General features: G+C 41.5%; 1 protein-coding gene across 5 annotated transcripts in view; it reads left to right on the forward strand.

Annotated features, from left to right (window-relative positions):
- The window catches only part of DLG3 (discs large MAGUK scaffold protein 3), a 53,583-nt gene that overhangs the window by 18,270 nt on the left and 8,988 nt on the right, over positions 1–26,325 (forward strand). For 4 of the 5 annotated variants that reach the window (XM_086389930.1, XM_086389931.1, XM_086389934.1 and 1 more), the window contains 4 exons: positions 10,374–10,488; positions 23,284–23,460; positions 23,684–23,759; positions 24,577–24,676. In XM_086389930.1, the coding sequence (XP_086246056.1) occupies positions 10,374–10,488; positions 23,284–23,460; positions 23,684–23,759; positions 24,577–24,676 (468 nt within the window). Of the gene's footprint in view, positions 1–8,822; positions 8,846–10,373; positions 10,489–23,283; positions 23,461–23,683; positions 23,760–24,576; positions 24,677–26,325 lie in introns of those variants that run through there. The other variant, XM_086389932.1, reaches the window with a different exon arrangement.

Consider the following 26,325-nt stretch of genomic DNA (forward strand, 5'->3'; position numbering starts at 1 on the left):
CATCATGTGTGCACCATAATTCATGTAATCATTCCCTTATTGGAGGACATGTAGGTTGTTTGCAGTTTTTTTATTTTATAAATAACACATTGATGCATATCTTTGTATGAGGCTTTTTGTGAATCTGGGATTGTGTATTCAGAATGAATTCCTTGGAATGGAATTATTGGGCCAATGGATATGAACATGTTTAAGACTTTTGATATATTTAATATGTATTTGATATATTTCTCTATCTCCAGCAACAATATAAAAGTGTATATTTTGAGATCCGTGCTAAAATGGAGTATTATTTTTAAAATATCTGTGCAAATTAGGTAAAAATGTTATTTAATGCATATCTTAATTTGTATGTCTTTTTAATAATAGAATTGAACATTTCTGTGTGTGTGTTCATTGATCATTTTTTGTGTGTGGATTGCCTGTTCATACCCTTTCCCCATTTCCTTGTTGAGGTATATTTATCAGTTTTTGCATGCATGCTAAGTTGCTTCAGTCGTGTCTGACTCTTTGCGACCCTACGGACTGTAACCCGTTAGGCTCTTCTGTCCATGAGATTCTCCAGGCAAGAATACTGGAGTGGGTTGCCATGCCCTCCTCCAGGGGATCTTCACTGACCCAGGTATGGAACCCGTGTATCTCACGTCTCCTGCATTGGCAGGTGGGTTCTTCACCAATAGCGCCACCTGGGAAGCAGTTCTTACTGACCCGTAAAAGCTTTAAAGTAGTCAGTCATATATGTTGAAAGATTTTTCCCATTTTGTACTTTGCTTTTTATTTTATTTTGATGTACAGATGTTTTGTTTTTATGTAGTCACATCTATCAGTGTTTTCTTTTTTGTGTATTTTGCCTCTGCCCATAGCTTTGGAAAGGCCTTTCTTACTCTGAGAGAAAATAAATGTCCACCTTTTTTTTAAAAAATTCTAGTTGTTTAATGTTTTTCTTTTTGCATTTAAAACTTTAACTTGCTGGGACTTTATTTATGATGTAAGATAGGATACTACCTTATTTTTGCTCCAAATATTTTAAGAAATTACCTTGGAACCATTTATCAGATAATCTATTATTTTCTTGCTGTTTTGGAGTGCCACCTTTATTATGCACACGCATACACAACCACACTCACGTACTCATAATTTGGATTTTGGGTTTCTTAATTCTGTTCTGTGATATTTTACTCTGGGATTATCAGTTACTGAGAAATGACCACAGATGCTTTGACAATAACCAGAAGGGTCTTTCTCTAGGTCTCAGTTTCTGGGTTCCTTCCACAGAAACTTGACCCAAAAGATCCAATTGATACCCCAATAAACATTGTCAGATAATTTGTGATCCTGTTGGAGTGACCACTGTGAAGAATAGTTGAATCTAGACTCTCAGTTGACATGTAAAACATAGAAATCAAGGATTTCCCTGGCAGTCCAGTGGTTAGGATTCTGCACTTCCACTCTAGAGGGCCTGGGTTTGATTCCTGGTTGGGGAACTAAGATCTTGCAAGCTGCTGGGTGCAGCTGCAGCCACAAAAACCCAAAACAAAACAGAAATCAGTTACATACCTATGGCTGATTCATGTTGATATAAGGCAGAAACCAACACAATATTGTAAAGCAGTTATCCTCCAATTAAAAATAAATAATAAAAGAAATCAGTTACATTAACTCATTAGCAAGCTTAGTCATAAAATGTTGTGTTTCAGTCACTATATTGCAATATTTCTGTTAAGTGGGAAAGATTGTTGTGAACAAGAGTACCTGCTACCTTCAGAGCAAGGAAAGGTACAATTCTTTATTCATTCTCGTGTTTTCCAGATGAGATGTTTTGTCTTGGGGTGATTCTACATAGACTTTGACTTATGGGTTAAAGGAGCTAAAGGCTTTATTAATCTTGTATTTATTTGAATACGCTATATGAAATTCTTTAGAAATAGAGAAAAGACCCTATTTGAAGCTTTTACCCTGATCTCTGTTTGGTGATTCAGTATAGGGTGAGAAGAGCCAGTGGCTAGGTCCTATGAAAAACTTTTTCTTAGCTTGATATAAGATCAAAGCATTTTTATGCTACTCGTTTCAGACCAGGTGGCTGAATGTCATGGCACCTTATATAGTACAGTGCTTTTGCTCAGTGCCCTTCCTGCATCCTCACTAAGCTCGTTAGGGGACAGAAACATCCAGTCAGTAGGAATAATCTGGAATTTTTTATGGCATGCTGATATGGATTGTCTTGTTTTCTGTTGGATTCCCAGTATCAGGATGCTGTCCAGAACTCTGGTAATGTGTGTGTATGGCTGAGGAAGCATTGTGACAGTGGAGGGACCAAAATACAATGACACTGAAGTTTCTGTTCTGGGTTAGTCATAGTTCTGAGCCCATTGTTCTAAAAGTAGAGCTGAAATTTTCTTCAAGCACCATTTGCCCATATGGAGACCTGTTTGCCACTTTTCTGCCCTCTCATATAGCCTTAAATTCTTTTTGTTTCAATTTATACTCCTTACATTGGTATTTTTTGACCCAAAGAATGTAGAATTATTTGCAGATGTGAAGATTTCCTTCTTGTAGATCATGTTAAAAATTTTAATTAGACTAGTCTTAGGTTTGATTTCTTATAGACCGCATTGATTTGATTTTAAAATCATAATTATGTCAAAATCAGAAGGGACCTGAGAAATGGTTTAGTTTTAAAGATGTCAGATATTTTAAATAGTAGGCTCCATAATTGGAAACTAACCCAAGTAATAGGCTTCATATTATTTTATAGAGACAAGTTTGTGATTCTAAGAAATGTGCTTTTTGACGATTCATATGCTTATCTCCACACTGACATATAAAAGGTATCTTCTTTATTGGGCTTATTTTATTTTTGGCTCCATTCATTTCTTTTGAAAACATGAACTATGTTGTTGGTACTGCTGCTTGTAATTCATACAAATCCTGAGGGTTTGCATTCCACAGGCAACTGTGGAAACCAAAAACACTTCATACTCATCAGAATTTGTGACTCTCTCACATGATTCCTCTGAGCTCAGGGCAGCTCAGCAATGGCAAATGAGGGCTGTGTGAATTTGAGATTTGAACACCTTCACTTCCTTAGGAACAAATGAGTCTTTGGGCAACTATTGACTTATTTTGTGATGATAGCAAACCAAGACACTGTGCTGCTACTCAGCCCTGTCTTTTACTCAGTATTTGTGTGGGAACTTAAGGTCAGCAAGTTACATTTCTCTTTTTCATTTTATTTGTATTTGCGTCTTTCCATTGTTCCTGCCTGTCACAGTCTGTGTGTCTGAAGTCTGTCATCCAGTTGTTTCCCCACCTTCATTGTCATTTCTGAATTTGGTAGGCATGGCTTTTATTTTATTTTGGAGCATTTACCTTTTATATCTTCGTTCACACCATAGGTAGTCAGTGCTGCATGCAGACTAAGTACTCTTTGTTGCTTCTATTTGTTTCTTGTCTCTACAACATTTTCCTACCCATAATCAAATAGAACCAAATAAGTTTTCTATAGTTTGAGGAACTGAGCCCCTTTCAGCGTTTCCAAATTACTGACAAGTGTCATTTCTAATACCAAGAAGACAATTTTTCTGTCATTAGGAAGGTAGATGCATTTGAGATCAGAGTCTTAGAGGGGAGATGGCTTTGGAGGCCTGGTTATGTGTCCATTTCATAGTAGTGAACATTGTAGTTTCAGTCCTCTTTGATGCTGTATTACGCTATTAAGTAGGTCTTGAAAGCTCTGATATGTTAGTGTTTTGCAGAAGTGGTTTACAGTTTTGTTCAGTTTTTACCCTTTTGGGGTGAGTGGAAGGAGAAAGTTTTGTGTTCTTTTTCCATACATTAGTTCCTGAGGAGCCAGAATTTGAGAATTACGGTGTCCAGGTTTGTCCTGTCAGATCTTTATAGCAAGTTTACACATTCATTAAAGGTTGTTGACTCAACAAGGGTGCTAATTGCTATGCTAAACTTTGAGAAGGAAACAAAAAACACATCAAGGAGCTTATAGTTTTATAAAGGAAATGACATCACAAATTCTGGGCACTAGATTTTAAAAAGGGAGAGGTAGTGGAAAGCCTGGAAACCATGTTAGATGAAGAATGTTTAAGGAAGTAACAATATTTAGCCTGGAAAAGAGAGAACTTATTTTGAGGACATGATGGCCGTTCTCTATTATGGCTGATATTATCCCACCTTTTCCTGGTCTTTTAGGAAACAACTCAGAAGCTGCCTTTGATCCTTTCTCATTCTACATCCAATCAGATGTCAAAATTTCTCTCCTCTGGCGCCAGCATATTTCTTGATTCTTGCCTCTCTTTCTATCCTCAGTTGCCCCCACACTATGTCAAGCCTTTGAAGTCACTCTCTGTACTAGTAGAACAGGTTCTTGGTCTCTGTTGCCTTTGTCCCTGTTTTCCTTTCTATATTATGTTCTCAGAATAATCTTCCCCCAAACCTAGTTCTAATTGTATTACTTTCCTATTTAAACACTTAACAGTGGTTCCCAAAGCCTAGTAAGAAAAGCCCTTACTCAAACTATTATAATTTGGCCCCCAACCTTCCATCACTTCCCCTTCCCCTGTTCACACTCTACATTCTATTCAGTCTTATTCAGTAGTCTTGGAACCTGTTCCAGGCTTTCCAAGCTCTTTGATTTTCTTTAAATTGTTCCTTCGTACAGTTATACAGAAGAGAATCTCTCATGTTTATGCTGTTTTAGACACCAAAATAGGACCAGCTAACAAAAGAGATGGCCCTCAATCTAACAATTTTCTCTTGAATAATGTCTAATGATGAAATAATAGAGAGCTTCCCAACATTGGATGTATTTGAGCAGAGACTGGGAGCTAGCTGGTTTGGATGCTGTAAAGCAGGCTGCCCACCCCCAGGCTGTAGGTGCTAGACAAGAAGAGAAAGCATGGTTCTCTGCTCTGAAGAAACTTACATCTACATGTGAGGCACCACGCTTATTCTCCCCATGACAGCCAAAGTGATATACATACACACATGTTCATGTCATTCCTTTACTTAAAATCTTTCAGTGACTTCTTCCTGTTACTCTTAGGATGGATGCAGAAATCCACAAGGTCATGTATAATCTGACCTCAGTCTGCCTTCCTAGTCTGATCTGCCAGTATCTCCTTACTTCCCTGTGATCCAGATATTTTTTACCCCCACATATTTTGTTTCTTCTATCTGGAATGCTTTATCTATCCCTCTTCCCCTGGCTAACTCTTCATCCTTAAAGACTCAACTTAAATGTCACTTCCTCATGGAAACCTTAGTTAACACCCTGCTATCCCCCACTCAGTAGGTTGGGTCACCCTGTTAGTCTCACAATCATAACTAAAGTTGTAATTAAATAGTTGTTTCTTTCATTATTGTAATTTCTAGGAACCATTTGATTACCTTTATATTCCCATCAGCTCTCATAATGCCTGGCACACAGTAGACATTTAGTTAATATTTGGATAAATAAATGAATGAATAAAACTTCAGGGTGGTGAACAACATAAAGGATATTCAGTGTCAGGTAGGGAGGAAAATTTCAGGACAAGGGAGTAATAGCTAGGAACGAACAAATTGTGTTCAAGAGTTGCAGGCAGGTTAACTCAAAAGAGGATTCTGTTATTGTATGCCAGAAACCAACACAAAATTGTAAAGCAATTTTCCACCAATTAAAAAAAATAAAATGTTTTTAAAAGAGGATGATCTGTCTGATGACACATGGGCTAGATCAGCTAAGAGTGATAGGATGATGGTTTTAGCAGTCTTTGACATTTTAGTTGAGATTTAGTTGCTACTGAATTATTATAGATACTTGGATGAGGGGCTCCAAGTTGGAGTTTTAGGAAGGCTTTTCAAATAAGAATCTTAAACTGGACTGGAATTTGGAGAGCCTGGGGGCAGACTACCAGCTAGAGCAATACAGCAGTGGTTCAGAGAGGAGGTAACTATATGACCTAAATCCAGGCAAGAGATGAAATATTAATGAGAAAACAAAAAGGCAATGACAGTGGAAATTAGAAAGAAAGAGATGGATTGAGGAGGCAGTTAGGAAGAACATCAGCAAAACTTGAGGAAACACTGGTTGTGCACAGGGGAAAGGGGGCTGTTGTTTCCTGTACCAGGGAGATTTGGCTTGAAATTATCAAGTAGGTGGATGCAAAGTGGTCAAAACTAAAAGTGGGTATTTCTAGAGGTAGATAGAATGTCATATAGGTACTAGGACAATCCCTTTAAATCAGCAATTCCACCCATCGGTAAACCTTTCCTGTGATTATGCAGAGAGAACATTTGAGGTTCCTTTTTGTCTATTCCAGAATGCAGTTTTGGCTTTACTTTCACATAACCTAAATGCTTATTAAAGTTTTTTCTCCCAAAACGAAAGATCACTCTGTCCTTAAAGGTAAGTTCTATTTCTTCAGGATCAGAAAAGCTGCTGGAAGCTTTAGAATAGCAGTTTATCCTTACTTCCAGTTAGAAGGGTTTCAGAATGTTGGGGTTCAGTTTAGTAGTGCCAATCAAATTTTTTCATGTGCATGTAATTTGACCCTGCAGTTTCAGTTCAAGGAATCTATGCTATAGAAATGCTCATACAAATAAACAGAGCAGCACTGATTGTAATGTAAAAAATCAACAATTTAAATATATGTCAGTTGGGATATGACTGAATAAATTATGATCTGTCCATAATATGCAATACTGTGCAACTATTATAAAGAATGAGGTAGATCATGATTCATGTCAGTATAGGTTGCCATGACATCAGAGAATGAAAAAAGCATGTGAATCTTTGTGAGTTGTTAATGTATATAAATGATATATACAGAAAATAAGTCTGGAAGGATACATACTAAAAATCCTAGCTAGTTGCTTCTGGGCACTGGGATGGGGAAATGATAGAGGAATGTCCAAAGAAAAAGAATTTTTTTTAATCATATGCTACTTTTATAATTTTAAAAAGTGTAAACTCATTAGCTTTCTTTGCAGGCACATTGGACAGAGGCCTCTTTAGCATTTTCCCATGGAATTTGCAATTATATTACCATTTCTTTTTTTATGAAAGCTTTCCAACCCTCTTGTCTTACCTTCTTTTTGAGACTGGCTACAGAATACTTACCTTATCTTTTCCCTGAACTAACAAAATTCAATTCTGTAATCGAGACCAGCAGTTTCAAACTTTATTTGGCATCAGAATCACCTTTATACTTGTCAAAAGTACAGATTCTTGGGCCTACTCAGTAAGTTCTGAGTCCGTGTGTCACGGGCGAGGGTCCAAGATCCTGGTTTTTCCAGAGGGCCCCCAGGTGGTCAGTGAGGAACCCTGTTTGGGGAATGATGTCTGACTGTCCTCCTTACTCCCACCTCCTTTTCTCTCTGTGATTAGTGAAGAGAATGAGGGAGCAATGACTCACTGTGGATGTCTTTTGTGGATCACAAATAGTTGGGTTCATCTGAATGGGAAAAAATAAATATAACACAGTTTAGTAGACTTAAGATTTTAGTAATAAATATTCTTTAAAATAGCCTGTTTGAAGTAGGACGTTTGGGTTATAGATGCTGGTCTGGTGGGCTTCTAAGGCAATGACTTAGGCCTAGGATATGCCTTCCAGCAACAGGTTTGTTTTGAGTGGAAGGGGAAGTGAGGCCTTGGCAAATTGTGAGGTCTTAGAATTCAGATACTGTTTAGGTGAAGCTTTTGTTCTTGGGAAATGATGCCTCTAATATTAAGATGAGGTACTATCTATCTAAAGACTATTCTAAACAGCTTTTTGTTAAAATTATTTTCTCTTTGTTATAAACCAAGTTTGCTAATCAGATGCCCACTGTGGGTTATTGGTATCTCAAAAAGGTGTTTAAAAAATATATACTCCATTTGCTTTCAACAGTTAACCTTGGGAACAAAAGTAAATGGGAATACCTCTTAACTACCTTTCCAAGCCCTCAGTGAAGCTGACAGCCATCAGTTAAATAAACTATTAGGTTTATTAGTTTGAGAACAGAAGCATCGACTTGGGCACAGTTTTCTAATTTGCTTCTCGTTTACCCAACAATCATTTATTCAGAGGCTATTCTGTGCCTACTGGACATTAGATAACTCTGCAAATAAAAGCCAGAGGCCCGTGAGCAGCTAGAACTCTAAGGGGATCATCTGAATGGGGAAAAGTGAATAAAACACTGTTTAATAGATTTGAAAGCTTAGTAGCATGTAGAAAACAGAAAATGACTTCCTTAAAGCAATAGCTTTGTTCTCTTTCTATAGTCTATTTTAAGTGGGCCCTCTGGCCCAGTGTTATCAACCTTGGATTAGGAGCTTGAGGAAATGGTGGTTTGGTGGTTGTTTTTTAAAGGGTTTTTAAAGAAATGTAATTACTAAGCAACTGCCATGACCTGCTGCTAAGTTGGAGTTCAATGGGCAAGCAATTCCAAAGAAGAGAATATATAAACAAGTTGGGAGAGGGGAAAACAGCTTAAAGATAGATTGGGTGTTTTTTCCTGCATTCAATGCATATTTCTGCCTTTTACTTATCTTGTGCAAGAAAGGGCTGCTTGGTCAGAAATATCTTTGTTTCACCTGGTCTTCTCTCAGCCGGTGAGTCGGGAGGAGGGCCAGAAAGAGCCAACTAGAGAGGGTTGGGCTGGAGGGCTGAGCCTTAGGGTGGGACCCGTGCCTGGGCGGCTCTGGAGGTAGATAGCCCTGCTGCTGTCCAGGGCTGCTATGACAGATTGCTCACCGCCCTCTACCTTTAAATTGGGACACCTCATTGATATTGATGTGTTGCCTTGTAACCCTCAGAACAGGGACATTGTCCAGCTGCTGTCTCTCTTCTTTCCCCCCAACATTTAATGGGTGAGTCAGTGACTTAACTGCTTCCTGCAGGATTTCAGGGATGGGAGTAAGTAATGAGGACAAATCACCATAACACCAGTGCGTGATGAATGAAAGAGCACACAAATTTAACCAGTTGGCTTCACTGGTACCAGAGTGAACAAAAAGAAAGTTGGTTGGGAAGAGGAGATTTGTTTGAGCTAGAACTCTATTCTCTCCCCTTTAGGCTTTTTACTGTTTCCCTTTATACCCAACTGAAGGTCAGGTTGCTTTGCTGAGGGGAGGGGGAGTGTCAGGTGTTGGAACAGGTGTTCTGTTTTCTGCCTGTAGAGTCGTACAGACTAGATGGGGATGCTTCTTGCCAGCCCTCTGTGGTGAATGAAAATGCTTTTGTGGAATTTTTTCCCCCTGGAAATGTGGTTGTTTTTTTAAAGCAGTTCCCAACCTTCAACCCCCTAGTATAAACCTTCAACCCTCTAGTATTGACTTCCTTTAAAATCAGCTTCTCATAATGAAGTATGCCTCTTTTCTATCATTTTCACAGTCTGTGCCTTAGAGATATCCCATTTTATGTGGCGATCATAGACCTGAAAAATGTGTGAGGTGTGTGTTTGAGTGTGTGTGTCTGTATGTGTGTGGTAAATGTGAATATCACATTTGAGATGTACTAAGAGAATGTCACAGTAAAGTAACCCTATAAAAAGCCTTTTATAGTAGTTGTATGGATAGAGTTCATTTTCCTTTGTCAGGTTTTCTTAAATTGGATATAAACTTGGAGTCACCATTCCAGAATGATGAGGCTTTTTCAGGCTATGTGATGGTGTCAGTGGGCTACATAGTTGGTCACAGACTTATGATCCTACTGACTAGATGATTTTGGAGGAGAAATATATCAGCAGACTTCTGGGTTTGGGAGAATTTTTATTGTGATGTTTGTTCAATTGTTACTGAAGCCAAAGACCCTGATTGTTAAGAGGGAAATAATTCAGGAGACCTTTGTGATCTCCTTTTCTGATTGTGAGGTTTGTTTTTACCTTTGTACTGCATTCCATTCTCCCCCCTCAAAAAAAAGTCACCTAGAAACAGATCATCTTCTTTGCCTAATAATCATATAATGGCTTCAGGTCTTTTCCTGCCCTTCCACCCTGCGTCTCAGGGCCATCTGTTCTCTGCAATCCACTTTTCGGGAAAGTCTCCTTTCCCATCTGCTCTCCTTGGGTCTCAGTGTCTGCTCTAAAGATTTATGAAGGCTGCTCTGGGACCTCTTTCCAGTTATTTTTTAAGATCAGTAAGCTTTTTCCATTCGATTTGTCCAAAAGTTACTATTTTTTCAGGTGTATTCTTTCATTCTTTCACTCTGGGGGTGGAGAGAAATCGGTCTTTCTGTGCTTGCCAGAGGTACTCTGCTTATCAAAGCAAAGATTGACTGGGCTGGCTCTGGCTGCTTTGAAGCCAAGGGTCCTCTTGGCCTTTTGGCCGCTGGCAGATAGGCTCAGTGCAGCTCCTTGGGTTCATTTTTTTCCTGTCCTTTCCCTTGTCTCCCTGACAGAGTACAGTCGCTTTGAATCGAAGATCCATGACTTGCGAGAACAGATGATGAACAGCAGCATGAGCTCTGGGTCTGGGTCCCTGCGAACAAGTGAGAAGAGGTCCTTGTATGTGAGGTAAGTCTCACTTTGGAACACTAGGCTTTGTGTGGCATGAGGGAAGCTCCGTGCCAACCCAGCCCTTCTTGTTTAACTAGTGGGATAGGGAGTGTGTACTCCCAGTACTAAAACAACACTTTGCACTGTGTGCTCAGGTTGTGTACTTTATGGTCAGTATCTCCTCCCTTTTGTGAGCTGGCTTCTTCATTTTCACTCCTGAATGACTCAGTATGGGAAATTTTCAGTGTACTCTCTAATTGTAAAAGACTGTTGCTAGTCAGCATTCAAATAGCACTCAAATGTTCAAAGTACTTTGCTCACAATCTGTGATTTGAGGGGAAACTTGGCATTCCCACTTCCACATATGCATAATAGACATCAGACTTTGTATCCGAACATATCAGCTATCACTGTGTTCTGGTACAGGGTCTCTTTTAAGAGACCAAAGAACTGACAGGTTGCTACATTCTGTTTTGTTTGTTTTAAGTTGTGTTTGCTCACTCCCTGCTGCACTGGTCTGCTGTAAATGAGTCATGGAACATAGGATGGGATGATGTACCTTCCACAGGAAGGGCGGGTGGAAAGGATATATAGCGTTGGATTGCTGCTAAAGCTTTTCAGAGATACTGCCCAAGGTTGAGCTTGTGACCCTTGAGGCACATAATAATACTTTGTCAGGTCAAAGTACAAACCTTGGAGCGTTAGATTGCTAAATGAACACTATGGACTCCTAGAATTAGTGATAGTTTTCTTCTTCCTGCTTGGGCTTCTTGGCAAAACTCCAACAGTCTGGGGTAAGTACATTGTATCTCTCCAAGGGTAGAATCCTCAGAGAAAGAAGCAGGATTACTCCTCTGAGGTGTGTGTGTGTGTGTCCTCTGAGGCTTGTGTGTTTGTGTATGTCTGTGTGTTTGTATGTGTCTGTGTATGTTTGTGTGTGTCTGTGTTTTAATGCTTGTATCAAACTCTTGGGTTGAACTTTTTCTAGTGGTCTCTGATACCAGGTTGGGGGCGTGGAAGGGAGGCTACACAGTTGCTAGTTGCCTGGCAACATGACATCTGTTTTGTCCTTGGGGTTTGAGATGACGATAGCCAACCGATGTAAATGCTAATTGCAGTTTTTCTCTCGGTGCTTGATTTTCTTTTTCCTCAGTTGCTAGTCCCTGACCCTCCTGTGGGGAGAAGAGCCAAGGGAGTCCAGATTTGAGCCTCAAGCCCACTAGACTCCTTCATGGTTCTTTTCTAGAATGAACCCTCAGCTTGATTCCCTCTGTGTTGAGAGCAGCTTTCTTCACGTTTGCTGTGAAGAGAGGAGAGCGGGAGGAAGGCTGGGCTACTCACTGGTGGTCTTTTCAGTCTCCTGTTTTCTGTCATTCAGCCCTTGTTCTGGGTCTGCAGCCTAGACTGGGGTGCCAATGGGGGGATTCATATGTGCTGTTGCCTCCCTCAAAAGGGTAATACTTATGTGACTTGGTCAGAATTGTTCCATTCCTGTGCTTCCAGCCCCCGCAGATGTGGCACTCCAGTGTGCGTGGGAAGCTGCTCTTTAGGCAAGACGGTTTCTTTGGAGAGCTTTATTTTTAGATTTCCCCTCTCTGCCTGTCCTGCGCTAGAGCTGTCCTTGCCTGGGCAGGGGGAGTGGGGCATCAGCTCCCGACCTACAAGACCTGGAACACCCTTCTCTGGTCCTAGCAAGGGACACATTCTGTCTGACTCTGGGGAGAAGGGTGGAGGCTGCACTCTGTTTCTAGTGAAGCAGTTTATACAGTTTATATCATCTGCTCTTAACCTTATCTAGATAACATCTGTATCCTCAGAGGAAAGTAAATATGGTTTAGAATAGTGAACATTTGTAATCACTAGAATTCATCAAGGGAAATAATATTTTATGGTCAGAGTAGTGAGCTAAGGTATTTCGCTAAGCTAACCCTCTACCAAAGCTTGGAGCCTGGCTCACTCTAGTGCCTGTTTTTGGCCTTTTTTTTTTTTTTTTTAACTTGACAGTGGCTTCCTTTTGTTCAGCATTTAAACATATTCAAGTTCCTTCCATTTTTGAAAAGAAAAAAAATTTCCCTCGATACCAACAGTCCTGTAAACTATTGTCTCTCTTCTGCTGACCAGATTTGCCAAATTATGTGCCAGGAAACACTGGTTTCTCAAGATGTTAAGTATTGTGTGAAAAATCAGTGGTTCAGTAAGTTGGGCAAATGCAGGATTAAACAGAGGGAGATAGGGTTCTTTACTGTTCTTTAATCTCCAGGAGGGACTATACTAAGCAGTGTTTCTCCAAAGATAGAAGCATAGAAGCCTTATTTGGAGAAATCAGTCTTAGCATCCAGGCTGGAAAATGTTGCAGTCGTCTGTACTTGCTGCTGCTACTTCTTCAAATTGTCTCTCAGTAGGAAAGGAAGTGTGCATTTGCTTTTCAGCATGATGGTGTGGTCCCAAGCAACTCCAGAAGACTCTGGAGGGGCAGAAGCCCAACTCTTTTGGGGTGACTGGTTCAATGATTCTCTGCCATTGGTCTGACCTCTTCACCACAGTACTTTTCATGAATTTACCAGTTTTCTTCTTTAAAGGCTCTCTTTCTACCTTGCTGACCATTCTTCAATACCTTTAATTAGCTCTGCCCCACAGATAGCAGTGTCATTTATTTTCACAGCTTCAAATTCTTTCATCATGTAAATGACAACTCTGATCCCTTTACTGAATCTGAACTCCAGACCTGCATATCAACCACTTGCTGGACATGTGCCTGGTGCTGCCCTCCCAGTGCTTCAAACAAGCAGTGTGTTCCAAATGGACCCCTCCCCTCCACATACACACACCTACTCCTCCTCACTGTCCTTATCTTAATTAATTGCATCACCCTATCATGTGGAAAAGGGATTAGATTTGTTCTGTCACCCAAGGCAGATCTCAGTTCTACATAAGGAAGAAAGAGCTAATGATTAAAACTGTCTGAAAATGGAATAGACTGCTTTTGGAGATAGTAAATATGATCCTTTGTCACTGGAGGTGTTATGAAAGAGGCTGGGCAGCCATTTGTCTGGGGTTGCAGAGCATGTTGAAGCTAATGATCTGCTCAGAGGCTTTCAGTAGTTCCCAGTGTCTTCAGGATGAAGGGGAACAAACATTTAGGGAATACGTGCTCTGCATTGGGACCTCTGTTAGTCTCTTTTAATAATGCTACACAGTAGGTATTGTTCTCATTCTGCAGGTAAGAAAACTGAAACTCCAGTTAGATGGCTGAGAAGTTCCAAAACTGGAATTTGAACCTGGTTGTTCTGACCAGAATATGGTTCTCTCAGCAGTTCCCAAACTTACTGATAGGAATCAGCTGGCATGCTAATAAACATACAGATTCCTAGGCTCCTCTCCTATCAGTTTGGATTCACCAGCTTTGGGGAAATTATTTTTAACAAGTAATCATAATACTTAGGAATGATGACTTATTTGTCACAATAGACGTTTATTTCTGTTTCACTTGAAAACTGAGCATAATGCTTACTTTAACTCCTGCTATATGCAAAGCAGTAAAGCACAGGGTTGAGAAATTAAGTGTGGTTGTGGGGGTAGAGTCAAGGAAGCAGGAGAAGTGGTTCCTGCCCTCCAGCAGCCTACCATCCACACAGAAGATAGTGTGCAGCAGGTGGTTAAAGTAAGGAACCCTTTTCATGGGAGTTTCACCTCTAATTCTATTCTCTATTGCTTCCCCTTCTGACATGAGCCTCCTCCCTTCCCTTCCCCCGAGTCTCTATCCTCCTCTCATGTGCATGGGCTTGCAAAACTATTTTGAAGCAAATACCACTCTCTTGCAGCTGCACCAAGGCTGTAGCAGGTGAAGCCCTAGGGAGCTACAACTGCACCGATGACAGGGGAAATGAGATTTGTGGAGCAAGTCAGCAGGAGAAAGGACAGATAACAGTGCTTGGAAAATGAGACTTGGTTTTAAAGTCACTAGTGACTTAATGGAAAGGCCTTTCCCACCCTTCACCATACTAAAAACATCTCTTAAATAGTATAGACAGGGTGAACAGAGGCCCTCTTTGTGCCCAGTCTGGGGCCTCTGCTCTTCTGGTTCATTTGCCTTCCACCCTGGAAAAGTCCATAGAAATATGCTTCTCCAGCCTTTTGCTCAGGGTCAGGGTGACCAGGTCAGGTTTAACTCAAGCTGTTCTGATGTGAAGGTAGTAAAAAGACACAGGGAAGTTCAGTGTTCCAGAGACCTCCAAGTTCTATGTTCATATTTAATTAATTAATTTCATAAATAAGCAAAAGACCTTGTCCTCCAAAGATTACCAAGAGGTTTGATAGTACATTTGTGGAAATAGTTTTTGAAAGTCTGTTCCTGTTAACCTGGCTACATTCTTATGCAGCCACTGGACGGCATCAGGCATTTTGGGAGTCCTGGCCTTCTGGCTGGCCATCTGCCATCCCAGCCTTCTTCCCCTTCTCGGAAGGAAATCATGCCCTATCTGTAGTCCTGATTCAAGAAACAGTGTGAGAGTCATCAAAGAAAGCTGGAAGACGCTCCTTCTTGTTAACAAGCATTTGTTACGCTACTCTGTGCTTAGCCCAGGATTATGCTTGAGGGGGTCCAACTTTGTCTTGCTCATTAATGAGTTTCAGTTGTGGATTAAGATGCCAACAAGGTATAATATTGACAGGCTTCACTATCTGACACAATTGGAAGTGATGATAATCTGCATCTTAAAAAGCAACAAGAATTTATATAGTGTTGGGGGCTACCAGAAGATGGGACAGTTTCATGTATCAGTGATTCTGGAATTGCCTGTCGTATACCCCAGACACCAGTCCTAGACACATCATCACCTCAGCTGATCCAACAGGTGCTATGAACCCTGAATATTCACACATCATGAACCTGTGAATGCTTCTCTAACTTCATAATTGCATTCTAAGGCCTGAGACCCTGAAGTGGGCTGAGGAGAACAGTGTCCTTCCCTGTTCTCCATGTTCCCTTCTTCGAGATGTGCCAGGGACTCCTGACTGGCTGCCAGTTGCATTCGCTCCTCTTGTGATGGCCCATCTTGTGTCTACTTAAGTACTCAAGTTTGGGGTTTTGAGTTGCTCTTCAGAAGCTGCTAGAAACTTTGACTCTCACTCTAAGATCAAGGGATGATGAATTACTGCCGCTGCATAGCTCTCTGTGTATCCTTTAGATGGACCAGGCAAGGGAGGGGCTGCTCAACTTTTAAGTAATATGTGCCATTTATCAGGTACTTTCTGTCTCAGGTACCTTGGGCAACTACTACAAAATACCGTAGGCTTGAGTAGCTTGAACAACAACCATATATTTCTCACAGTTCTGGAGCTGAAAAGTCCCAAGTTCTAGGTTCTGGCAAATTCAGGTTCTGGTGAGCCCCCCACTCGCCCCACCTTCTTGCTGTGTCCTCACATGGCCTTTCCTGAATGTGTTCTGAGGAGAGATCCAGGTCTCTCCTGTCTTCCTCTTCTCATAAAGGCAGTAATGTTAGGATGAGGATCCCTCCCTCATGACCTCATCTAAACCTAGTTACCTCCCAAAGGCCCCAACTCCAGTCACCATCACATTAGGGGTTAGGGCTTCAACATATGAACTTGGAAGTGGGGCACCCAAATATTCAGCCCATAACACTGACCAGAGGAAGAAAGCAGAATCTCCCAACTGGTATGGGAGGGATATATCAATACTATGGAAGAACATGGGGCTTCCCAGGTGGCTCAGATGGTAAAGACTGTGTCTGCAATGTGGGAGACTGGGTTCAGTCCCTGAGTGGGGAAGATGCCCTGGAGAAGGAAATGGCAACCCAGTCCAGTATTCTTGCCTGGAGAATTCCATGGACAGAGAAGCCTGGTGGGCTGCAGTCCATGGGGTCAGAAAGAGTTGGACACGACTGAGTGACTAACACTTTCACTTTCATGGAAGAACCTGTTGTGGGGTGGTAACTGGGAGGGTATTCTGTGCTCCCTACCCCAACTTGGTCTAATCGCCATTCACAAATATCATACATGGCCTTAGTCCTCAAAGGGCTGATGGTTTATATCCCCCAAAGGGATATAATATGAAGGATTAAAAAACTACAAGAATGAAACAGCAATAAACAGAAAATATTAAGAAAGATCACTGCTAAATACATAATACGAATTTGGAAGAAGGAAATTTGGAGTGGGCACAGTCACAGACAAGAGTGGGACTTGGGTTATGCCTGGGAGGAGCTGCCTGCATTGGCAGCAGATTCTGTACCACTGAACTTCCAGGGAAGTTAGTGGGCATCTCTTAGGGGATACTATTTGAAAGATCACCACTTAAAACAACATATATTTCAAGACCTTTGACGATGCTTTCTCCTTAGGAAACACAGTGGCATTTAAAGCTGATGTGCTGAAACTTAGCTTGGGAACTTCAAGGGGACATGCAGAGCCTCGCAGGCCAGGCAGATGGCTGGAGCCAAAGGCAGAGAGGTGGTCACACTACTAGGTGAGCACACGGAAGCAGCTACTTGCCTTTGAGGCTGAAGTGCTGTTGTTTGCTCTGAGAAACCTGCCTGACCAGTTTCCTGTCATTTTCTTTGCATTCCTATTCCCCAACACAGGGGCGACTGGGCCAGATGCTTTTGCTTTTTCTGGATCTTTCAGACCCAAAGTTTAAAATTTAGGACCTAAACTGCAGAGACTTTGGGCCTAGTAATCTGTTTACTTTGAGCTGATTATGTTCCTGCTTTCCCTCTTGGCAGTGAGGTCCCAGCTGAGAGGAAGATTAGGCAAAGTCCCCCGGAGCGCATGCATCATCCCTGTAGGCAGCTCTTGTTGTTGTTGCTGCTTAGTTGATCAGTCGTGCCCGACCCTTTGTGAACCCATGGGGTCAGGAAGATCCCCTGGAGAAGGAAATGGCAACCTACTCCAGTATTCTTGCCTGGAGAATCCCATGGACAGGAGCCTGGCAGGCTACAATCCATGGGGTCACAGGCAGTGGCATTTAAAGCTGATGTGCTGAAACTTAGCTTGGGAACTCCAACCTGCAGACCCTAGGAAATGAGCATCTGCTTTTTGTGCTGGTGTGATGTGGTTCCAGAAGGTGGCTTCATTGCCTGCTTTCTGTTTTTATGTGCCACATTTTCCCTGGAACATGCTCTTTACCTGCTCTTAAGACAAGTCAGGACAGGGAGGCCTGGCTTGCTGCGATTCATGGGGTCGCAAGGAGTCGGACACGACTGAGCAACTGAACTGAACTGAAAGACAAGTCAGTATTTTTTGGCCTGGCCGTGATGTTTGACAAGTGGCTCTCCTTTGCTTCACTGAGGTGCATGGACATATCCAGGGCTGAAGAATAATCTTTTATGTAGACCACTTGCTGTGTTCTTAGGCTGTGGATGATAATATTTTCATAAGCTTTGTTCTCTCCTGATGTAGTGTTTCCTTCTGACCTGACCAGTCCTTAACTTGGAGACCCCCATGAAATTCTTTTTATTTAGACCAGAAAAGGTAAGGAGTTGCTGAGGTTTCTAGTCTCCCAGCACAATCTCTTGTCAATAAGCTCACACATGAGATGGGACTAAGGTGACAGAATCATTAATTATGGTCTTTCTTTCGGTGTCCAGAGATATATAGGTGTTGCATTTTCCTTCCTGCTCATCCTTGGTTTGAGTCAGAGGTTGGAAAGGTTGGTTGCTGTGTCATCTGGGCTCTGCATGTGTAGGATTTTTGGCTCTGGAACAGTGGTTTAGTCTGATTTAAAGGGGGTGGTATGTTATTGCATTTGATTTTCCCGAGTGCTTGCCCTAAGGATAAAAAGGGGCAGGCAGGAGGATATATTCTTGTTGTAGAGAAAGGTGCCCTTTGATCCTCTTACCAAGCCTGACCGGAAGCATTTCTAACAAGGTGCCAATCCCTGTCACTTCCTTATGTTTCTAGGCTGTTGATAAGAGAGACTGTTACTGCTAGATGGCTACAGTTTAGCATGCTTCTTAAAGATCTTAGGTAGGTAGTCGATATTTTTTCAAAGTTTATTAAGGGCTAGGGCTAATTTACATACTTTTTCCTTTACATGAAATGTATGTCATTTGAAAGGTGGTTTCACTTTACTACTCAGGCCTGTTCTTTTAGTGAATTGCCTTCCATATGAAAGTTTAGCCCAGTAATGATATTAAAAAAAAAAAAAAGAAAGCAGAGGCAATGAAGTCAGTCACACAAGGCCTCCTAAATGAATGCCAGACTCCTTAGCTGGACTCCAGGCTGTCCACAGGCAGGCCCTGGCCTGCTGCTCTCCCTAATGCCCTGCCATGTGGCCAAACGTGGATACTGGTGACCCCAGCACACATCCTGGGCTGCTTGCCTCTGAGTCTCTGCTCATATTGTTCCGTCTCACCGGAAGGGCCTCTCCCTATCGCCGCTGTCTTTTGAAATCTGAACCCTGTTGAGGCCCAGTTCAAAAGTCAGCACTTCCTCATAGATTCCCCAAGCTCGATATGACCTATGCTCCTCCAAAGACTTCGAGGCCTTGGTTTGTCCTGTCCTGTGCCTCTCGCTATAACACATAGTACAAGGCCAAGACTGAATTTGCTTCTGCATCTCCCGTCGATCAAACACAGTGCTGCCAATTAAAGTCAGTGAGTATGTAAATAATGGAAGAAAGGTATTTTCCAGACAGAGCCAAGTGGACAGTTAGCTTTTTTTTCCTTGTTAAAAAATGTGACCTTGACTTAGACCTCACAGAATTTTTCTGAGATTTAAGAGCCCTGGTCTGAGTTGACCACCAAACAACTCTAGATGAGGCCCTGTGCATCTCTGGGACTGATTTTCATTGTTTGTGAGGAACTTTTCCAGCTCTTAGTCAAACAAAATTTCAGCAGGAAGAGATTTGGAAAACAAAGCAAGATCACGACAATGGAAGGACTGTTGAAGGAATTTTGAATGTTTAGCCTGGTAGAGAAGACCTAGGAAAGACTGAGACTCATTAAATGCTTGCACTGAAAAGAAATTTAGAGAATATCAAAGGGGTTTTCTTTTTTAGATAGCAAGTGGGATGAAATGACCTTTGAGGCTTTGATGTTCTACAAAGCTCTGTACTCATTTGCAGTTCCAATTGATAGAAAAGGAAATTCTTGTTAATTCACCTTTTACATTCTCAACTGAGAATGATATTGTAGTTCAGAATTTCAAATACAATTATTGTGCTGCTATGTTTTTCACAAAATCATGGTTTAAAAAAGACATTGTCCATTCTGTTGTTCAGTATTGCTCATTCACAAATTTATGAGATAGAATGCAGGTACCACATTTTATTGGGAAGTTAACTTTTTTCCTTGTTTCCCAGGGAACTTAGAGCCAAACATGTTCTTCATCTGAAGTAAATGACTAAGTCAGATGTTTGGTTTATTGATTCCTCCCTGCCCTGTGCCTTTTTTTTTTTTCTTATTTTAAAAGTGCCTAGAAGAGTGGTATCTGGTCATGTTAGATGGTGATAAATATTTTCTTAATGGATATCCTTAAGAATAGGCTGTTGTATCATCATTTAAAATATTAGTTTTGGAAAATAGTCAATGATATTTCCAATATTAATGAAACAATTTCAAGTGCTAAGGTTGCAAAATAGTGTATACATAGCATGTTTTTAACTTAGTGAAATATGTGGTTTTTTGATTTGTGTGTTTATTATACAATATTATATAATACCACAACAGTATGAAGAGTTACTTCTAAGATACATTAAATGTGATTTTTCTTTTTTTAGGCTTTCTATTTTTCAGATATTCTATAATGAGCTTATATTAATTTTTAATGAAATTAATGTATATAGATAATTAAAAATCTCAAATATTACAATAGCATATGCAAAAAAACCCTTGCCTATTTACCCCTTTTCTTGCTACACAAAGGTAATTGCTTTCAAATATTTTAACTTGCTTTCAAATATTGTAACAGAAATAGTAAATCTAAATAGCTTTCTATGTGTTAAATAACAGCTACAAAACAATACAGACGTAGAAATGTAGTCAAATGAAAAAATCAGGTATTTATTTCCACCAGGAAAAAAAAAATAGAAAAAGTTTATAGGAAAGGGGTAGTCATCTATGAACACCACTTACATCATGATGTAAAATTAAATATTGTTTAACCAAAAAAATGTGATGTAACTAAGTTGGGAGAGCAGAGGAAAAAGGATGGGTGAGTGCTGTAGAAAACCAATACATAATGCCTAAAATATAAAAAACAAAACAAACAAGAAGAAGCAGTTGTTTAGAAATATGTTAGAAAAGAAAAAGAAACACCTAAAACATTTGAAAGCAGTTCCTTTTAAAATTGACTTACATTTTTTGAAAGTCGTAAAAGGAACACATGCCTGTGGTTAAAAAACAAGTCAAACAGTTCCATTCCTGACACTGCAGTGGGAACTGCTGGAATTCTTGTTGCCTTGGATCTGTACTTATTTGGTTTTTACTTAGCTTGTGTTATGTGTTTTAATATTGTAAAGTGTCTGAAATTCATCTTAGAAGTAAACCGGCCTTTTAGTTTTATTTAAATCTCAGATGTTTAATCAATAACCAATAATTGGATTCCTCATCCACAAAACGTTTATGTCCACTTTACCATATGTACTTCAGCTTCTTACTGCTGTTGCCAAACATCAATATAGTTCTGTGAGGTGCTAAAATATATATTGGATTGTCCCTTTTATGTTTTAAACTTATAACCAGTAAACTCTCCCCTCTAATCTTCTAGAACCTCATCCTAATCTCTCCTAACTCATTTAAATATCTTTCCCTCTCCAAACTGATTTGTTCTGAATCCAAGCTCTGTTCTTTTCCTTACTACATTTGTTTTAGTCTTTGAAGCTCAGAATGACATTTAGTGTTTCTCATTGTCACTTAGGATAAGGTCTTTACCTTGCATCTCTTCAGAGGAACCTCTGACAGAATACCTTCCTTGCTTTAGGACACTCAGTTTCAAATGCAGTGTAAATGCATTCAGATTTGATTCTGTCACACAAAGCCCAGAAAGAACCTCAGGGATGGAGTGCCTCCTTAACCTGCTGACCTTGGCCTCTCTCCATATTGCTTTGAGTGTGTAAATTGAGGCAGATAAAGGTCTTCTGAGAGCTTCACTGGTGGCTCAGTGGTAAAGGATCTGCCTGCAATTCAGGAGACCTGGGTTCAATCCCTGAGCCACGAAGATTCCCTGGAGAAGGGAATGGCAGCCCACTCCAGGATTCTTGCCTGGAAAATTTCATGGACAGGGGAGCCTGGTGGGCTACAGTCCATGGGGTCGCAAAGAGTCAGACATGACTGAGCATGCACACACAAAGGTCTTTTGTCAAAGTTCAGGTATTTTCATTTTCAAATAATCTGACAATGATTTCTTAAGGATTGCATCATAAGAAGTTGGCGGGCTACTGTCCATGGGGATGCAAGAGATTTGGACATGACTTAGTGACTAAACAGCAACAACAGTATTTCACACTCCACAGTTTTACAACCTTCTCCATTTCATTTGGGCTGGCCTGCACAGGGGGAAATAGTATGTTTTCCTTTGCAGCTTCCAGCTGAGCCACATACCACCGTACTGCAGGTAGAAGTCTTAAGTCTTGGAACTAGTTCTGGGAACTCTGCTCGGCTGTGTGTGTAAAGGTGTTAACAGAGAATATGAAGACAGCCTAGATTGCAAGTAGAAAAATACAAACTTCTCACTCACCTGTTTGTGGTGACTCCATATGAGGAGAGATCCAGAGGAGGAGAAAAGTAGATACTTTCATGTAGATGGATTTGTTCCCTGAGCAGGAGAGCTCTGCTGTCAAGTACCAGCTTCTCCAGAGCAGGAATCAGCGGTGTGTCCTGAAGGATTGAGCTTGTAGCTTTGGTTTAAGTTTGCCTTCAAATCTACCCCCTTTCCCAGTATCTGATCATATATGAGGTCAGATTAATGTTTCTAAGGCTCTTTTGATGTGTCCCTTCCTTACTCCCAGATCTTCAGAGGTCACTGGATCAGGTCTGTTCAAGGCCTTCCAAAATTTGCCCCAGATCTTTATTTCTAAGCTCGTTTTCCATAACACTCACTTACAACCTAGCTGGTCTCTTACCTTTTTTTTTCAAGAGATGGTATAGCTCTCTTCCCACCTTCTCCTACCTTCCCATTTAATCTTTATTCCACGTGTCTTGTCAGAGGACTTGGGTTCTATCCCAGATTAGTTTGGTGTGTGACCTCAGTCAAATTATTCTTCCTCTCGAGCTTCCATTTTCCTATACATGAGAGAGAGAGAGAGAAAGAAACTGAATTGGGAGACTTATTTATACAGACCCTGTCAAGTTTATCATTGTGTGGGTCAACATCAGCCTTAGCTTTGTTGCTACAGAACCCAGGGCATTTTCACTTTTGTATTTCTTCATCATTTACCATTCATCGCTTGGGATTGTAGTTAACATTTATGTCCTATTTTCAAGTAGTTTTTGAAGATTTGTTATAAACTGAGACAGCCCATTGGCAGAGCTAAATTGTTTCTGGAGGATGTGTCTGAGGGAGAAGACTAGCAAGGGTGTTCTGCTTTGGACTTTCACTTTGTGTCCAGAAGCTGGGAGGAGATGGGAGTCATGAAAGATTTTTGTTTTTTCCCTTATGTAACTTGCTGGGAGAATAGAATATTTACATTGTCAAGACTGAAAGAAGGATGCAGTCTCCCACAGGATTCCTTCCGGTCTGCTATAAGGCTGCTGGGTCTGTGCTGACTCTGGGTTGGCCTTCCTCCACCATCCTCCACCACCCTTCCATCCATCTAGGGTTGAGGCAACAACTTCATCTTTCACTCTTCGTTTCCAGGGCCTTGTTTGATTATGACCGGACTCGGGACAGCTGCCTGCCAAGCCAAGGCCTCAGCTTCTCCTATGGTGACATTCTACACGTCATTAATGCATCTGATGATGAGTGGTGGCAGGCGAGACTGGTGACCCCACATGGAGAAAGTGAGCAAATCGGTGTGATCCCCAGTAAGAAGAGGTGAGTTGTCATGATCATGAGAGACGCTTTCTTTACCCTCTTCCTGGTATTGATTTCTTTTTTACCTATTATACTGTAAGTGCTTGAAAGCAGTGGATGTGCATTATTACTCCTTTTTGGTGTTGAATTGGTGCTCAGGACATGATTATGATTCAGTGAACCAAAGATGGCTGCTGAGACCATGCACTGGCAGTAATAGGACTTCTTTCTCACTCCCACACAGGGTGGAAAAGAAAGAAAGGGCTCGATTGAAAACCGTGAAGTTTCATGCCAGGACGGGGATGATTGAATCTAACAGGGTAAGTGGGGATCCCCAAGGAAGTCAGCCATATGTAAAGAGGCATAAGAAACTTGAAATCTGTTTGGTGGATAAGAGAACTGGGGAGCACAAAAGAATATCTCTTTTTCAGGGTGCTGCCTGTGTCCTATCAGAACACTGACTGCTTTTCAGAAAGCAGAGAAAGGGGGCACCCAAACTCTACAGCCAGGGTTACTCCTCTCAGCTGGGTAACTGGTTCCTAAAGATGTATTGGAGTTGCACTGTCTGGAAGGCTGTCTTTCTTGGGGCATATGAAACCATTTGTGGGTATCTCCCTGGCTGTAGACCCTTTTGGAGCTGTGGGGACCCTGAATAGAGCCTGGCTTCATCATCCAACCAGGAAGGCCAGCCTCAGAGCTCCGACCGCCCTCCAGACCAAACAAAGCATGAGGGCTCTATCCATTCACCCCTTTTCTTCTGTGAGCTTCGCAGGCCAAAGAACTTCCGGAGCAGTAGAGGGAAGAGAGACATGGAGTAGATGGCTCTTTGTTTATCAGTGGCACCTTAGGGAATGAGTCCAGGAGGCTACAGTGACCTTTGTCATTTAGGATGTACCAGTGAGTGCTGTGAGTCTGGATTAGGTAGAAACCTCTAACATCCCTACAACATTTTTCTGTAAACATAATTTTTCCTCTTACATCAACTTTCATTTAATCTCATAGATTCCATTTGTGAGAGGTGGTCTTTTATTTAGCTCACCATTGTCTCCATTTTAGTTTTTCTTGCATGCTTTAAAATCCATTGTTCTGTTTTTTTTTTCTTCTGTCCTTCCCCTCCATCTTCATGTTCTTTCACAGTCGATCAAAACGAAACGTAAAAAGAGTTTCCGCCTCTCTCGAAAGTTTCCATTTTACAAGAGCAAAGAAAACATGGCCCAGGAGAGCAGCGGACAGGAACGTAAGTAGCAGCAGGGAACAGAGAGCAGACCACCCACAGCCCCACCCTCTCTGCCTCAGTTGCACTGAAGACTGGGAAAGTGTGTTTTGTGTGTGTGTGTGCATATGCACACACGCATGTCCATCCGTCCATTGTGTGCATGCATGTTTTTATGTGTGTGTACCTGCGTATTTGCAGAGTCAGGGTAGAAGTTGGTCTGTACAGGGTGACGTTGGGTCTTTTTTGTCCAACTCTTCCTTCTGAAAGGATGTTGGAGGCTCTGAGGTAGAAGTGATTGCAGGGGGGCCCAGTGGGAAGTCCCGGCACTACTAGTGTTGGGAGTGCCAGGCTGAGCTCTGCTCTGGTGCTGATGAGCAGTTACCAGCTACTGTGTCAAATTTAGAAAATGGTTTTTCAAGAGAATTAAGTCTAGGGACTCAGTGTTGCTCTCCCGGCTTCTTTTGCTTGTGTTTTCTTTCCCTTATCTTTGCTCATCTGTGTCAAGAGAAGAGCCTTTTCTTATCTGGACACTCAGAGTTGGGCCGAGTTCTTGAATCACACACATGTGCCTACGCACACAGAATGTTCACATGGGTCTAACAGACTCAACTGTCTTCCCAGAGTGATTACAGAGCCACCTTTCAAAATAAAATCCTTCTTGCTAAAAGGAATTGACACCAAACAGGAATTACTTAGCATTGTCCAAATAAAGGTTTATTGAAGAAACACAAAACTGGTTTGGTAGAAAAGGCCATAAAGCTGGGCTAAGTTAACTTGCAATGCTGAGAAATATTCTTTTTCTGCCATATGCCTCAGAAATTAACTGCTCTCACCCTAACCTTAAACACCAGGTCAGGCTGGTGAAATGTTTCTCACGTGGCTCATGGTAAATTGTAAACCTCTGTCCTGGGCTATTGGGATGGCAGGAAACTAGTTCTGGAAGGGAATGTCCTTTTTCTAGGCCAGCGTGTCTCGTGGTCATGGGATACGTGGGTCTGGGGTGGTAGCTGGTAGATTACAGGGGTGCCCTTGTCCCGATAGAGGTTAGGGCTCACAGTCCTGGGGAGCTCAATAAGAAGGCCATCTGAGATAGAGGCCTGAGGTGAGGGCGCCACAGTTGTGTGTGTGTGCAGATTCCAAAAGTTACCCGCTGAGCCCAACCTATGAGGGTTCACTGTTGAGTGGCCTAGCTGAATGGGGGAGGGAACTGGCTGTCGGGTAAGAGTTGAAACTGCCTAGTGCTTATTCTTCAGAAGCTGAGCTCATCCCCTGTGGTCTGCACAACTCATGTCAGCTTGGAAGGCCACACCTCAGACTGCATGAAGCTTTCCCTGAAGGGTTTGGACAGAGCAAGTCAGTATTGGGAAGCTCCTTGGGATGATGATTATGGTACCTGCCTGTCTACCACACATAGATGTTTGATTTTTCATTCACCTTCAGAGGGAAATGATGATTTCAGGGGCAAAGCAGAAATGGCTCTGTAACTACAAATTTAGTCAAAGCAGGTACTCCAAGCCTTGGTAAGTCACCTGTCTGTCTTGTCAGCCCGTGTAGGCTCTAGACCACCTCAAAGAGGTCATTCACTCCGAGGCCTTCTGGCAGCAAATTGGGCAGCATGAAGTCCAGGCATTTTATCTGACCCGGGACGTTCTTCCTGTAGCAAAGTTCTT

The sequence above is a fragment of the Bos grunniens genome, chromosome X, assembly GCF_055505025.1.
Source record: "Bos grunniens cultivar Pamir isolate PY7600 chromosome X, Bosgru_T2T1.0, whole genome shotgun sequence".
NCBI lineage: Eukaryota > Metazoa > Chordata > Mammalia > Artiodactyla > Bovidae > Bos > Bos grunniens.